The 15010-nt window shown below is 40.0% G+C and overlaps 1 protein-coding gene across 7 annotated transcripts in view; it reads right to left on the bottom strand.

The window, feature by feature from the left end:
• The window catches only part of kcnip4a (potassium voltage-gated channel interacting protein 4a), a 155611-nt gene that overhangs the window by 65169 nt on the left and 75432 nt on the right, over window positions 1-15010 (bottom strand). The window contains exon 1 of one of the 7 annotated variants that reach the window (XM_085138713.1): window positions 1833-4090. The exons of the other annotated variants lie outside the window; for them this stretch is intronic. Within the exon in view, the coding sequence (XP_084994839.1) occupies window positions 1833-1887 (55 nt within the window). The 5' untranslated portion in view covers window positions 1888-4090. Of the gene's footprint in view, window positions 1-1832; window positions 4091-15010 lie in introns of those variants that run through there. 7 annotated transcript variants of the gene reach the window in all.

Below are 15010 nucleotides of genomic sequence, written 5' to 3'. Positions count from 1 at the left end.
TATACAATTATGTACCAGTCTGTTTTACGCACGCGCAGCGCAGTGTTGCCAACTTAGCGACTTTGTCGCTATATTTAGCGAGTTTTCAGACCCCCTAGCGACTTTTTTTAGAAAAAAAGTCGCTAAAAAAAGACGTGAAAGACATTCCAAAAAACAATAATTGCTAAAAGAAATTTAATTTGTAGTTCTAAATAAATTCTAAATGCATTTGGGACGTTTTTTGCTCACTTTATGTCTCGTCCACGATGTTATTTCTCTCTCCAGCAGCGTAGGTTACAATTACATTAGCATGACCAATTATGCAAATTAGGTGATGACGTCATTCAGCGACTTCTAGCGACTTTTAGGACAACCAATAGCGATTTTCCTTACTGAGGAGTTGGCAACACTAGCGCAGCGGGGCAGGCTAATACCCGCACCCAGACTCACTGCCACACGTTAGCAGCCCTTCGCTGCGAGTGAGGACAAGTGTTTTTAAAAGTAAACCACAAGTAGACTACCATGAAAAAGTATGTAGCAACAAACCTAAGGAGAAACCTAAACAACATTTACCAAGCTGAACATTTTAAAGACACTAATAAAGGAAAAGCGGATAATGCTAAAGCTAGCAAGAGCGCAGAGCTAGCCACGAGCTAGCAAGCTCAGTATTAGCAAACAATCAAAGAATGCACAAGGAAAATTGTGGAAACAAGTGAATTTATAAACAGTTATAATCTTAGAAAATCAATTACGATCAGAAAAAGTCAGTATCATCTGTTAAATCTGAAATCAGTGCATCTGTATTTGCAACCAACCCAGGAAGTTAATTTGTAAGCAGTTAACTGCTCAGTTAGCCAACTGATTTTACCAACACAGCAAGCTAAGACTGTGAAAACCCATTTAACTGCTGTCTGACACCATGAATCCACTCTTTCATAATAATTTTGTATTGTACGTTTATCATCACAGTCTACTAACAACCATCATCGACAGGCACAGCAGTCTATTTTGAAAAATCTCAGCTCTGTGTTAATTTCCAAAAGCTATAAACACTGTAAACGTGTACAGCAAGCATATGGGACAATATATGCAAGAAATCACCTGCAAGATTGTGTGTATCTGGATCCCATGTTCTCCTTTCTAGGTCTCTATAAAATGTGCTTACAGAGCACACTCTGTGATCTATTGCTTGAGAGAGTTACATAGAGCCCCTCATTCATTTTTCTTTCAAGCCCTCTAACAATACCCAAGAGGAATATGACTTTCTATACTTTACATGTCATCCATTCTGTCTCTCTCCCACTACACCACTAAATATAACCTCTGTCAGTTATTGTCCACTGGCCACCCACTGAATATTTCATTGTTCTTTAATAAAGACTGGACTTCCTCGTGTTTTGTTACAGTGACAAGCTGTGACGGTGACGCTGATCAGCACATTATTGGAGGGATACGACGTTGTAACATAAGCTTGTGCGACTGCGTTGGCAGAGAGTCGCATTTGGCATGCTGTGCCTGTGTGTGTGTGTGTGTGTCTGTGTGCTGTCATGGTAAAATCAATACCGGGTGAAAAGCAAATGAAAAAAACTCGAGCAAGTTTGTGGAGTTCAGCCTCAAACGTTTACTGAAATGTGCCGAATTTCGAGTCAATTTCATGGACTGCTGGAGTGGCACCGTGAATTCATTTGAGATTATAAGGAAAACACAAGATTAACAGGAAACTTTCACAACACACACACATATGCACAAACACACACCATCTGTATGAAATACATCATACAGTGAAAGAGTAATCATTACTTTACTGGTTGGACAATTAGTTTCGTTATTTTCAAATCTTCAGTCTTGCGTACCTGTCTTGCGTCTTTGTTTTGGCTGAAGAGAGAAGATGACCATTAAAGCTCCCATGATGCCCTCTAGACTTTCTCGCTTAGTGATCTAGAAGTCCTGCTAGATTTCGCACACTTTCCCTCCCACAACTGGGTCGGCTTGAGAGTGAAAATGGAGGGAAAAAAATCCAGTGATATGCTGGGATCCTCACATAAGTAAAATCTGGTCTCCGGTCCAAACTTCTCCTTTATATTCACCGTGTTAGGTGGGCTGTACGTAGAGCAGAGTGGGAGTATAACATGCGTGCCTCTGTTGGGTTTTGAATTTTGACGTGCACGCTCTGCAGCCCCCCTCCCTCCTCTATTGTTCCCACTATGAAGTGAGAGCTTGCTGGCTGATCTCTGCACTGCAAAAGCTACTTTGTACCACTTGAGCACCTAGATTAATTGAGCGCTATGAGAGAAAGGCAGAAGCATGCTGTGGAGAGTGTTTGCCGCCGCTCTTTTCAACAGACCTTTCCTCACACGGGGAGGGTAAAGCTGGAGGGAGGCGAGAGAGCTCATACTGTAGACAGCATTTTTCCTCGCTAGCTGCCTTTTAACTACATCTCCTGCTGGGAATGGGAGGAGAAAACCACGCTGTGTCCACGGCAGTAAGTTAGAGCTGATCTCTCAGGCTGGTGGCTGGTGTAAATGTTTAAATTATGTGCAACGTTGCTTGTGCATAATTTAAAGTCTTCTCGTTGCAAATGCTGACACCCATTTTATAGATTAATGACAGAGCAGTTTTAATGTAACGTAGCCCAACTACTACAACCGAGGTATAGCAGAAAACTTACAACAGAAAATCTTGCAGTGTGATTTTATGAGAGATAACAGCATGGTATGTATATAAGAATGGTTTCTGATGCAATACTGATTCAGTACGCATAACACTGAATAAAGTCTCCTACTTCCATGCCTTTATCCACCCTGAAAAATAAGTAATTGCCTCTTCAGCGCTGATCCTGCACCTGCTTACGTGGCTACGAGTCAGGCTGACTTTGTGGCAGATCTTCAGGATTACGGAGACGGTCAACAGGTCAGAAAAACGCTGAGGCCCACATCTCTTTTATTCTCATCCTTTGCTTGGAACATGTGGAAAAAAAATACAGCAGAGATGCTTTGCCTGATGTGACACATCAAAAGAGGAAAATAGAATGAAAAATAAGTCCGCTCCCTATGCCACCCACGCGCAATTCATTTCATGAACTGTGTGACAGCAGTCCAATTCAGGAAAAAAAAAAAAAAAGAACAGCCAACCACAGCAATCAAGTACCAATTTGCACCCACTCCATTAACCTGCTTCCTGCCTGCTGTGTGTTCTTTGTTGCTCGGAGGCCTCTTTCAGACAGAAGTTAAAGTGCAGTTTAACTTCCACCTTTAGCAAACCCACTCTCAAAACCAAGTATATATGTAATTTACACAAAAAGAAACAGACAAATGAGTGTCTGTAGCTATTCTGAGGTTCAAGGACTTTTAAATCACCAACGCAGAGTCCATTTCTTTAGTAAATTGTCTCCTGAAGGAATCGGACCAGCATTTACTGCAGCATTAGATTACCAACCACCTCCCTATTCCATACTCAGCAAAAGCATTTATGCTGTTTGTCATGCTATATTTTCCTCCACTTGGGTCAGGGAACAGCGATTTTAAACAGGCTTAGCATTACTGTGGCTACATACAGTACGATAACTTACTGCCTTCATTTAACTTCATTAATATGACCATTTTCACACAACCACAGCACCCACTGGATGCTTACCACTGCAGTGTTTGACAGTTAAAGTGGAAACATTATGCTTATTTCCACCTCCACATCCTTATGTGGTTTTGTATGATTCTCAGTTGACAATAACTGTTATTTATCTGGTTGCTCCTCGCAAACAGCATATTTGAACAGCAGATGGGCGGGGCTTCTGTTCCTGAGACAGCCATAAACAGTATATCCCCTCCCTTTGGCATCATACAGATCCAAGAGTAGCAGTCATAAACAGAGCGTTTAAAGAGCCTGATTATTAGAGAACACGAGCGTTCGGCTCATAAAGATTATTTGTGCATTCACTGACCTCATAATTTGAAATGCTGGGATATATGCATGTATAGTGTGTGTGAATGAAAGCTAGTTAACCGAGTAAAATTGCATTATAGTAAACCTAATTGGCACTCTAAGAAAGTGTCAAAAGTATAGACACTCAATATGAACTCTATCTTCAAACCCAGTTTGAAGATAGAGTTCTTCGAATGACTTTGAAGAGCCATGCTCAGCTGTCCAAACCAGCTGAGCATGGCTCTTCAAAGGGTATCCTAATTATGTTGGAGCAGTAATGACTTTTCATTAAAATGGACACTCCAGAGAATAGGATGAAATAATCAAATGTCTCTGGGGTGAATCATCCCCACATATGCTGAGGCATATTCCACACCACTTGAGGAAAACAATCTAAAAACAATCTGATTAGCTACATGGGTTTGGAGAGAGAAAGTGCAATAGCAGCATAAGTGCTTCGTAACTGGAACAAAGTTGGAATTTGAAGTTTACAGAGCTCTCTGGTAACAACAAGGCCTGGTCAAATCCAAGGACCACTGTTCAAAACAGCACGCAATCCCACTTCACCATCTAAAGCAGGCAGGTGCTCTGCTCCCCACACGCACAAACATGCTTGATACGGTTCTCCTGTTGCTTTTCTTTCCTTCTTCCCTGCTTTCTTCCTCCCGTTGTTTCCTGTTGATCAAACTGTGCAAATAAAGCGCTTCGTTAAAAGAAATCCTGGAAGGCTGTAGGTGTTTGTGACTCACACAGGCTGGCGAGCCATAGCCGCACTGTCTTCTGAACTAAGGGTGGGAAAAGGCAAATGCAAATTGCTCTTGAGCCATAGCTGCAGGAAGCTTGTGAACAGTAACTGAAGCGAGATGAGAGCGATGAATCAGACAGGTTGAGATCTGAAGAGGTGGCTGCAGGTGGACCAAAACAGGAGGTGCGTGCAACCTATCAACACAGTGCACAGAATAAATGATATACCAGAGGGAACTTGACTGAAACTCATTTTTCAGTCATTTTTAAAAAAGGTTATGATGGTTTATTTTGGCCTTTTGTACAGATTAGGTAACTGGTAAAAATGGTGCAATGCGCTGTGAATGAAAGTGTCTGAAAGCAGCGGTGAAAGGGTAGAGCACGTTTGATTTAGGATCGTTTGATCTAGTTTTAAAAACTCCAAAGTCTATTAATGCTCATGATTCATTCAAATGATATCACTCTACTAAGTCAGTTTAAATCAGTTCCATTATTTTTTATTTTATTTTATTTATATAGTGCCAAATCACAACAGCAGACATCTTAAGGCTTTATATTGTAAGGTAGAGAAGCGCCACAATAACACAGACAAACCTTACCAATCTAACGGCCGACTTTAAGGAAGCCTTTGATGACAGTGGGAAGAAAAAACACCCTTTTACAGGAAGTAACCTCCAGCAGAACTACGCCATCTACCTCTACCACTACACACTTAAAGTAGGGGAAGGGGCCAGTCACAAGTCTTTTATGGTAAATATATTAAGCTCAAATATGTACAGCTTTGGAACGTGTTGTACTTGGAAAAAGGGTCATAAACACGTACAATGTATTAAGTGAATTCTGTGCTTACTGAATATAACTCATTGAACTGTGGAGCTCACAGTTCATGGAGTCCGTTCTTGCTTTATCCATTGAAGGTTCCCATAAAATGCATTCAGACGAGATGTACTCAAAGAAAGACAGCAGCACTTTGACTACTGCAGTTTTATCGGTTAATTTTAAGTACTGATGAATGTGTTGGAACAGCCCGTTCTCACCCCCGACCCGTAATATACCGACAATGTGTCACGGCTCGAGGCGTTACATGGGAACGCAAAAGGTGACCTTCCGCGTTCCTATGATACGCGCCGGATTGTGGATGAAATCAAATAGAATGACGCTCCAGCGGTAACACAGGTTCCAACCGTGTATTCCAGCACTAACCATAGCCTTATCCCTAACCTTAACCACCCCGTTAATCGTGTTAGATAGTGTTTTCCAAAGCAATCTAAGTAAAATAAACGCACATGTGTAGATTATTTCCAAACGGTTCTCATGTGTCCTCATTTTTTGGAGCTTGTAATATAGGGACGTGTTGGATGGCCGAAAGCGTAATATATTGACGATTTGTCACCTAGCGTAAAATGTTACGCTTTGGGAGTGAGAACGTGTTGGTTGGAAATATCTTCATGGACATTTTGTATGTTGTATTTTATTACCAAGAGTGAGTGCTATGTTCTCTTTTCTTCAAGCTAAAAACATGCAACTGTTTGAATTCTGCAACATGCATCAACAGAATTACACAATTACTGTTTCCACCACATCTCAGATCTAATTAGCTGCATCTTTCTTGTAAACACAACATGTATTTGGGATAAACATTAGGCAATATTTGCTGGTGTGCTGATAATAAAAAACATTTATAGTGGGTCTTTGCTGATTTTATGAGAGACTTATTCGTGCTCTGTCAATGTTTAAGCAGCCGTATCTAAGCCACTGGAGTTTTTAGACCAAGTGCAATTTGCACAGAATAATTTGTCAACAATCATAATAATGAAGTTAATATTAACCTCCTAGGACCTGGCGTCCACATATGTGGACATCGCATTTTGGGTTATTTAGACCAAAATACTGAATTTTGCTCTACAAGGGCCTGATTTCCACTTACGAGGACATTATACTGCTACTGTTCTATCAAAATTTTAAATGAATATGCTCATATGTGGCTCTCATTTTTCTTAAAAACAAAAATAAGGCAAAAAAAAAAATCTGGTAATTCTTTGTTTTTACATTCATCGGGCCCCAATATGTCCAAAAATCAAAGAGAAATTAAAAATGCATGCAGTGGAAGAGTTCGGGTCTTAGGAGGTTAAGGACACAATGTCAATTATTCACTTGGTCCACCATTGGTTTAGACTGATGGCTGGATCAGCTCCTCTAATTTCTTGAACTGACTTTACTCGAGTTTGGACATTATTGGAATAAATAATGTATGCAGGTGTAGTTTTATTTCTGTCCATGATGTAATACTGATGAGAAAACCAGAGAACAAAGCTATACTTATTTATCATTGTTTAATTTGTGCTAGGCTTTTCTATCGCTTAAGGAATGAATGTGAGAAAGTAAGAGACGCATCACTTTTACATTGTGTTTAATTAAAACTAAACTATTTAAAAAAATGTTATTTTCACTGTGTTAATAAAAAACCTACACACTGGAACTCATACAGCTTTAAACTAGTTCAATTCAGCAGCTGTGGCTGCTTTTACCTCCTGAGCCACAGCCATCCAAATGCTATGCAATATGTATTACTTTTGCTATGGCTCAGTTTTCACATCGTCCACTAAGTGGCAGCAAAACTGTGCAAGTTCAACAAAGCCAACATTTACTATGCTCACTTTTTTAAAATGTTATCAGTGCCAGAAACAGGACAAACTCGATAAGCATCGTTCATCACATCTCACAGTAAGATATTTTCAAGCCTTTTTCCCTTGATTAGGACATAAGTTGCAGTACTATGAGTTCTAGTCCTCCATCAGTCCTTGTTATACATACATAAAGAGAGAGAGTCATAAAATTAACTGCTGGCATACCATTAGTGTTGGCCGTATATCATTAAATTAGGCTAAAAAAACAGAAATAGGGGGGAAAAAGTGGACTTAGAAGTATAATCAGCTTGTTTAATGAATTCTATAATAATTAGAAACTGACAAAATCAAAGTGAAAAAGCATCTTCTATTAAACAAACACAGCCATGACCTCTAGGATACAGTGAGGCTTTTCTTTTTGTGCCACCATCAGTTGCATGCATCAAAGTAGACACTAGAGGGTGCAATTGATCTCGAAAACTAAGAGCACCACACAGTCCAAATACATACATGGAAGGGAAATCATTTCTCGTGATCTTTACAATAATGTCACATTATCTTGCTAAAAGCAAGCACGCCGTGCTCCCACTTCTTCTATCTAAACATTATTTAGATGAAAAGCACTTACCTTTAAACAACCACACATGACACGCAACACAGATCTTATAACAAAGATAGCGTCTCTTGACAAAAAGAACAATGTAAATAACAGAGAGCAGAAGTGCTTTTTTTCTCTTCTTTTCCGTGACGCAACCCACAGCCTGCCAAAAGCACACTGCAAGGTGTCGAGAGATTATTCTAAAACAAACTATAAATCCTCTTTCAATATATATTTGAAAGAAAAAAGAAGAACTGAAGCAGCAACGATCCTGTTCGAAGGCTGCTGAGAGTTTCGGTCGTGATGGAAAACTCGAAGGAGTCAGTACATTTTTCTGAAACTCTCTAGAACTGCAAGCAAATAAGCACAATTTCAAGAGGAAATGAAATTGAAGGAGGACAGGAAAATGGTACATTAAGCCTTTTCAGTCGGAAGTCATTACAATAAGACAAAACATTCTTAATCAGGAGTACATTTAGCTCAAGATAAGAAGAAAGAATCCCATTAAGTCGCAATGCAGGGAATACAATGTTGCTACAGTATATTGGTAAAATGGCAGAAAAAATGACTGCTTTATGCTTTATGCATTATTGGATGCAGAAAAGCAGAAACTGAGCCCAGTGCACCACTGTCCAAAACAATATTTAGGCAGCAGGTATACCCAACATCCTAATTTAGGGAGAATCTGCCTGCTGGTTATCATTGGAGATCAATTAAGAATGGTCTTTAGAGGACACAAGAGACGTAGTGGGTGCAGGGTTTGTCATGGGGCTTACTTTCAAAGCACAGCAGCAGCAGATTATGTAGCAGAGTTTGCTCATGCAGGCTTTAGTTTGCAGTCATAAGAGAAATGGCTTCCCTTGCACACAAATCATAATGATGCCACAATAAAAATGCCAGAATCAGAATATGCACACTCAGCTCCTTCTTTTTCCTGCACAGCAAACAAAGTGTTTTCTCTCTTCTACGCCCCCGTCTGTAAAGTGATTCTCCTAACATCCTGGGACTGGTCTAAACCATAACGTGTGGCTGCAATGACACTGGGCTGCACTACCTGCCCAGATGGTCTGTATCAGTGGGGAACTGGACTGCGTGGGGTGCTCCGCATCCACCTGCCATCAATCACAGGCAAATATGGTCCAGGAGAAAAAGCTTAATTCCCTTCAAATTGTGGCAGAAAAACAAAAAAAACTATTTCCACAACAGGGCAAAGTGCGGCAATATAGCCACTCTAATGTTTAGTGAAGCCCAGTGGGTTGGCTATTTGTTTGCTTCTATCTTAGCTAACAGAATATCTCGTGTTCAATGAGGTAGCACAGTCATTTGGGGAGATGTGGAAGAGACAGAGGAAGAATTGGCGAGCTTAATGTATTTATGAACTTTTTTATTCCCCCTTTTTCCACAGCCGTAAACAGAGGAGAGGTGTATGACTCAGCACTACCTTTAATGACGCATCCAAGTACAGAACTTTCCCGAAGCCATAATAAAAACCGAGCAGCAGGACATAATTTTAATCAAACTGTCCTGCTGCCATATGAAGCACAACCAGGCAGAATTACTGAGAAACTGTTGAAAACAAATAACTTCTGACTGCAGCCCAGACGCCACACAGATTTCAAACCCACACCCTGCGCCAGTGGTTATATGAGGCTTTCAACATCAGCCGAGCAGTTACAGTTGGACGTGAGGCTCAATGGCACCCGCTCGAGTGGATCTGTCATTAGCCCGGCCCCACCTGCTGCCACCGTGCACCCCGTAGGACGCGCCTGTGTCACATTCTTTTATTACAACCCTCCCCGACATGAAGCTGCTGTCTACCGAGCTCACTCTTACAGATCGGTGCCCACTGAGGCGTGCGCGACGTCGTAAAGTGTCCAAAGCGACATGGAAAAATTACAACAGAGCTGCTAAAGTGGTGCTTTTCTGCTCAGCCAGTTGAGAAATGTGTCGGGTCAAGCCAAAATCTAAAATCTCACTGAGCAGCAACAAATAACAAATCCGCACTGATGCAGGAAGACCAAATTATTGTTTTTCCTCCCCTTAAACAAACCACTTTCCTCGCTTCTTAACACAGTGGATATTGCACTGCAGCTGCGTAATGAGAAGTGTTCGCTGTGAATCATAGCTTCTCACATCTCCAAATAAAAAAGGAAAAAAAAAAACGATGAAACTCGTGCTGAGATGTGAGGATGAACCCAATAAAAACTTGCGAGGCACATGCAGTGGCATGATTGCCAGCTATTGTGGTGGTACGAATATCACAAAATAAGCAATCCACAAGCAACATGAAAACATAATTTAATGCTCCTTTGAATCGGTGTGATCATAAACCCCAAGGGCAATAAACATTCCTCCTCACTCCAGTTCATTTTAGCAATACCGGATACTGTACATTATCATTCTACGTGTATCTTACCCAATTGTGTTCTGCTTGAGATGGCAAGGGAGCAGTTTAGTTCACTGCGTGAGAAATTATACTAACATTAAATATGTGCTCTTTAATAAGATCACTCTGTTTTAGTCATATATACCGTTCAGCTCAGAGGGTGGGGACTTATCCCAGGGGTATCAGGAACATCAGTAGTTGGTGCACATTTGAAATTTGTATTTTGGCATTATGGAGACATAAAACCGGTGGAAAACTTTTAATTAAAGACAAATTATGGTCTGTAACATGTAGGGTGAAAGGGATTAATGACAAAATGGTATAATATCCTCCACGGATCTTTTGTGAGTTCCACTGTTGGATAAACAAATTGTATGAGGTCACAGTTATAAGATGACACTCTTAACAAACTGGTAGATTTATTAGGTCAGTAAACTGATCTGCTAATAGAGCCAAAATGGTTCTGAAACCATCCATCCATTCACTTCCGCTTCTCCTTTTCAGGGTCGCGGGGGGCGCTGGAGCCTCCCCCAGCTGTCATAGGGCGAGAGGCGGGGTACACCCTGGACAGCTCGCCAGTCTGTCGCAGGGCCAACACACAGGGACAGACAACCATTCGCGCTCACATTCACTCGCACATTCACACCTAATGGCAATTTGGATTTTCCAATTAACCTATCCACGCAAGCTGGTTCTGAAACCACAAAGACCAAATCCACAGTTCACCATCTCATATCGAGGCTCGATATTCTTGTGTCACAATACCGGCTTACAATGAGCTGCTGTTGAGCAATCACGGACATATTCAAAGAGCGTTTGTTTCCTGGAAGAGATGTTGTAAAGGTTATATAAGGTACAGCAGCTTTGTGCATGGAAGTCAGGGAAGGAAGTTGATGGCTGCTGCAAAGAGGAGGGATAAATTCATTACTATAGTCAGCTGATGGAACATATTGTATATTAGCAAATAGAGTCTGACAGATATATTGGCGGCGATGATATGAACTATTTCCTCATAAATTGATATTGGCATTTATAATGGTTCATAAATGAAAATGTAGAAAGTAAAGAAGGTACAAACATCTTTTATTGACGCTATGATTGTTGATGTTGCATAGTACGTCCACCAGGGGGCACTCTATAACATTATTGTTATAAAAATCTGTTGTGTTTTGAATGCAACAAACAATAACAAGAAAAACAAGACTATTTTAAAACTGCATTGTCATTGTAAGAAGTCATAAATAACACATTTTAGGGTAAATCTGTTTTGTGCAGCTGAAAGAAAAAATATCGGCTGATATTTTAGATTTTTAAATCATCAAATATCGGTATTTGTATTGGTCTGAAAAATCCTATTTCGGTCAGGATCTGTGAACAATTTTTGCAGGCATCACTATTTGTGCTCGTGTAAACACCAGGTGTACAAATATATGCAAAGATCTAGCTTACATAAAATGATATTTAGCCATGTGCTAATGATGACCATGCTAGTTAGACACCTGCCTGAGTAAAGCATGCTAGTTTGGTGAAAGCTACAAAGTTTTAAGATCCAATTGTGATCTAGCAAAAACACTGGTTTAAAACAAACTGTGGATTTGTAGAATTACACCACCACCATCAGTAATGAATACAACAAATCAATATTCATCTCAAATGTCTATTAGCAAATAGACCAAGTATGGTGCTGAATGGATTGGATGAATAAAAGTATGTTTCAGTGTTTATGAACTTCAAATTACTATTAAAAATAATTTAGTTGGCAATTATTCCAGTAAGGTTTTGGTCACTGGACGGGTGAAGCTACATCAAATAGTGCGCCAAAACTTCTACACATGGCAAAACATTAACTAACTATTGAAAAAGAAATGACATTACAAGTGGAAATTGCTCCATAGGCTTGACCACTTTGAATGTTTTGCCCATCATGGTCATTTTTTAACCTCTTTTACATGATTTGAAGAAGTTTATAATATCAGCTGAGTAATACAGTTTAATATCCTTAGACAGACAGCCTTGGCTGTGCCAAGGTCACAAAAAGCACAATAAATGATGCATTCATCAACTTACTGTGGGCCAAAGTCATCTAAAATCTATTAGGCTGGCTCTGATGACAGCTTATCAGCAGCAGTGACAGGTGAAACACTAACCGTGTCAATACCGCTAACACTGCGTCGCCTGCCCGACAGCCACCAGCTCGCTATTAATAAACCACAGGGTGGAGAGGAAACCCTTTTCCCTGGGTAAATGGCGAGACATGTTGCAATCCATCCTCTTACACAGACCTGCAGACATTAACCAAACCTTATCTGTGCCAGCAGCTACTGGAATCCTCAAGTATCACCTGCTCTCTTACGTTACCCACATGAGTCACAGATTACGTGTCAGTGCTGGGAAGTTGCAGCATGAGTTTCATCACGTTAAGATGATATTTAGTTCTCTTTCCGAGGCTGTCAGAAAGTGATGATGTTGTTTGAGAGAAAGAGTCGATTTACTCTGCTATTAGTAGTCTTATCTGAATTACTGCGGTAAGAGAGGATGTGAATGTGAACAGCAGCAGCTCCAAATCAGATTATCATTAAAAAGATGGGTTCACTATCCAATTTAATTGCTGAACTCATGCCAACAGCTTCTGGTCATTAATCCTTGCAGATTGAGAAGGGGATATTAGTATGTGTCTGTTTTATCCCTCTCTAAATCACTCATGTTTGCTCGCAAAGAAATACCGTAATCCCTAATGTGGCCTCTGCGGTTCTTTGCATCTTTGATCTGAAAGTGGAAGCCAATCAATATGTACAATCCACAAGGCTGTGTAAAGCAGAGCCAGCCTCACACACATTGTTGAGTTCACACAGGGATCTACTTTGAGGCAACAGCCCAGACCTACAGGTATAAAATGCCTGCAGACAAACAGCGCTTCTAAAACGTATTATTAGTTTTTAACGCCTTTATGATCTGTTGTTATTGTTTTAACAAGCATCCTCGGAAACAAGCGACCAAGGATGAACATTTCTAGTCACAGATTGTCTTCTGAGCGGATGCTACAGCACAGAGTAAATCCCGTCAGCCTAATTTAGTCGCGCACATTTCACACCAACAGTGGAGAACAAAGTGCTGAATAATACTCTCGGTGTCTCTTAATATACTGAGACAAAGCAAAGGCAATTGCTTCAGTACCAAATCCATTGTAAATTTCTCACAGGGCCAAGAATTTGTTGATCCTAGTGCAATATACAGATACATTTCGAAGTGGTACAAACAAAAGTATTGAGCTGTAATACCCAGCTTTAGTGAGGTTCCCTTCATTTGAATCATTTTTAGATGCTATAATAGGCAAAACTGCACAGTTTTTCACAATAATAAAAGAACAATAACGCAAAATGCAGAAAAATAAACTGAATTACAGTTTTTGTAAGCACATGCATCAACCCCTCGATATTCTCCAAGCTGCGAAGGCGGGGATGAGCAGGGTTTAAACTAAAACACATTTTTTTAATTTCAGAGACGATTTTAGCAAATATGTTACACTGAGAAATGAGAATTAAATGGCGCCTAAGCTATGCTGAGACAAGACTGGAATATTTTACTCAGTGTGAAGATAAGGGACAAGTGGAATAAAATTATTTTTCCTGTCTGAAATATATAATAATAACAAAATGGACATAAAATGAGCTACTGGATATTAAGGAGATGATAGGTACAAGAAAAGGGTAAAAAAAAAGAAAAGATAAAAGATCACATTTTAGGCAATAATCCAATTCCCTTCTCTTGATTTAGATGCAGCACTGCAGACCTGGTATGATGTAAAACATGACAGAGCAGGTAAAGCAGCGAATGTGACCAAGCTACACAAAGTAAGTCATGCACAGGGCACAGATCTATAAATGAATCACGTGCCAGTCTTCAGCAGTCTAACTGCTGTTTGACGCATTGCTTCTCTCTTAACACTTTATCTCCAGCTCAAAGTCAAGAAGCCCCCTAACCTTTAAAACCACCTCCACACAATACTATAGTGACTGACCTTTCACCCTACCAGGGATATTTCCAGAGCCAGCTTGTGTCTCCGGTGTATGTAACAGAATTCGGTTGAGTTCCTGCTCATAAAAATTACATGACTTTAAGTTGACTGGCAGATATGTGTGTCTGAATTATGCATTGCATGGTAAATACCGACCTCCGTGGGTACTGCTTCCAGAGATGTTTCAGTTCAGTGCATTAAGATCTTAGGCTTAGAGGTAATTGGTTTCAAAAGAGGCAAGAGTATCGTTGTATTATTAAATGTTTATGCGGTGTTATGGAGCATGTGCTGAGGACAAGTTCCCAATGCCAAAGGTCAAATGGTCACCTATCATGTAATCTGTTTCTTCAAGTATACAAACACGCATTAACAGTGTGTATGCAGTTTGGTGTCTGTGCCATGTTAGTCCTCTGATGAGGCTGACAACCATGAACAACAAAAGTAGCAACTATTGAATTTTAATACAAATCTATTTTTTGTAACCAGGTAGTTTAGTTGAATAAAATTTTACTAAACAAATCACTGAGAACACAACTTATACATGTGCAGTCCTTTTCAAGGTTGGGCGATATGTAACACTTTTCTAACCAACATTCGTCAGTCCAATAAATGATGATAGGTGATATATTAGCAGAACAATGTAATCATGCACAGACATTTTTCTGTTTTGTTAGGAGGGAATATTTTGCTTTATTTTCTTGTTTGGTTTGTTGTATTCGTTGTATTTTTATTCAGTTGTATAT

The sequence above is a fragment of the Neolamprologus multifasciatus genome, chromosome 3 (genome assembly GCF_963576455.1).
Source record: "Neolamprologus multifasciatus chromosome 3, fNeoMul1.2, whole genome shotgun sequence".
In the NCBI taxonomy this organism is placed as follows: Eukaryota; Metazoa; Chordata; class Actinopteri; order Cichliformes; family Cichlidae; genus Neolamprologus; species Neolamprologus multifasciatus.
This window is presented reverse-complemented; position numbering and strand designations above follow the sequence as displayed.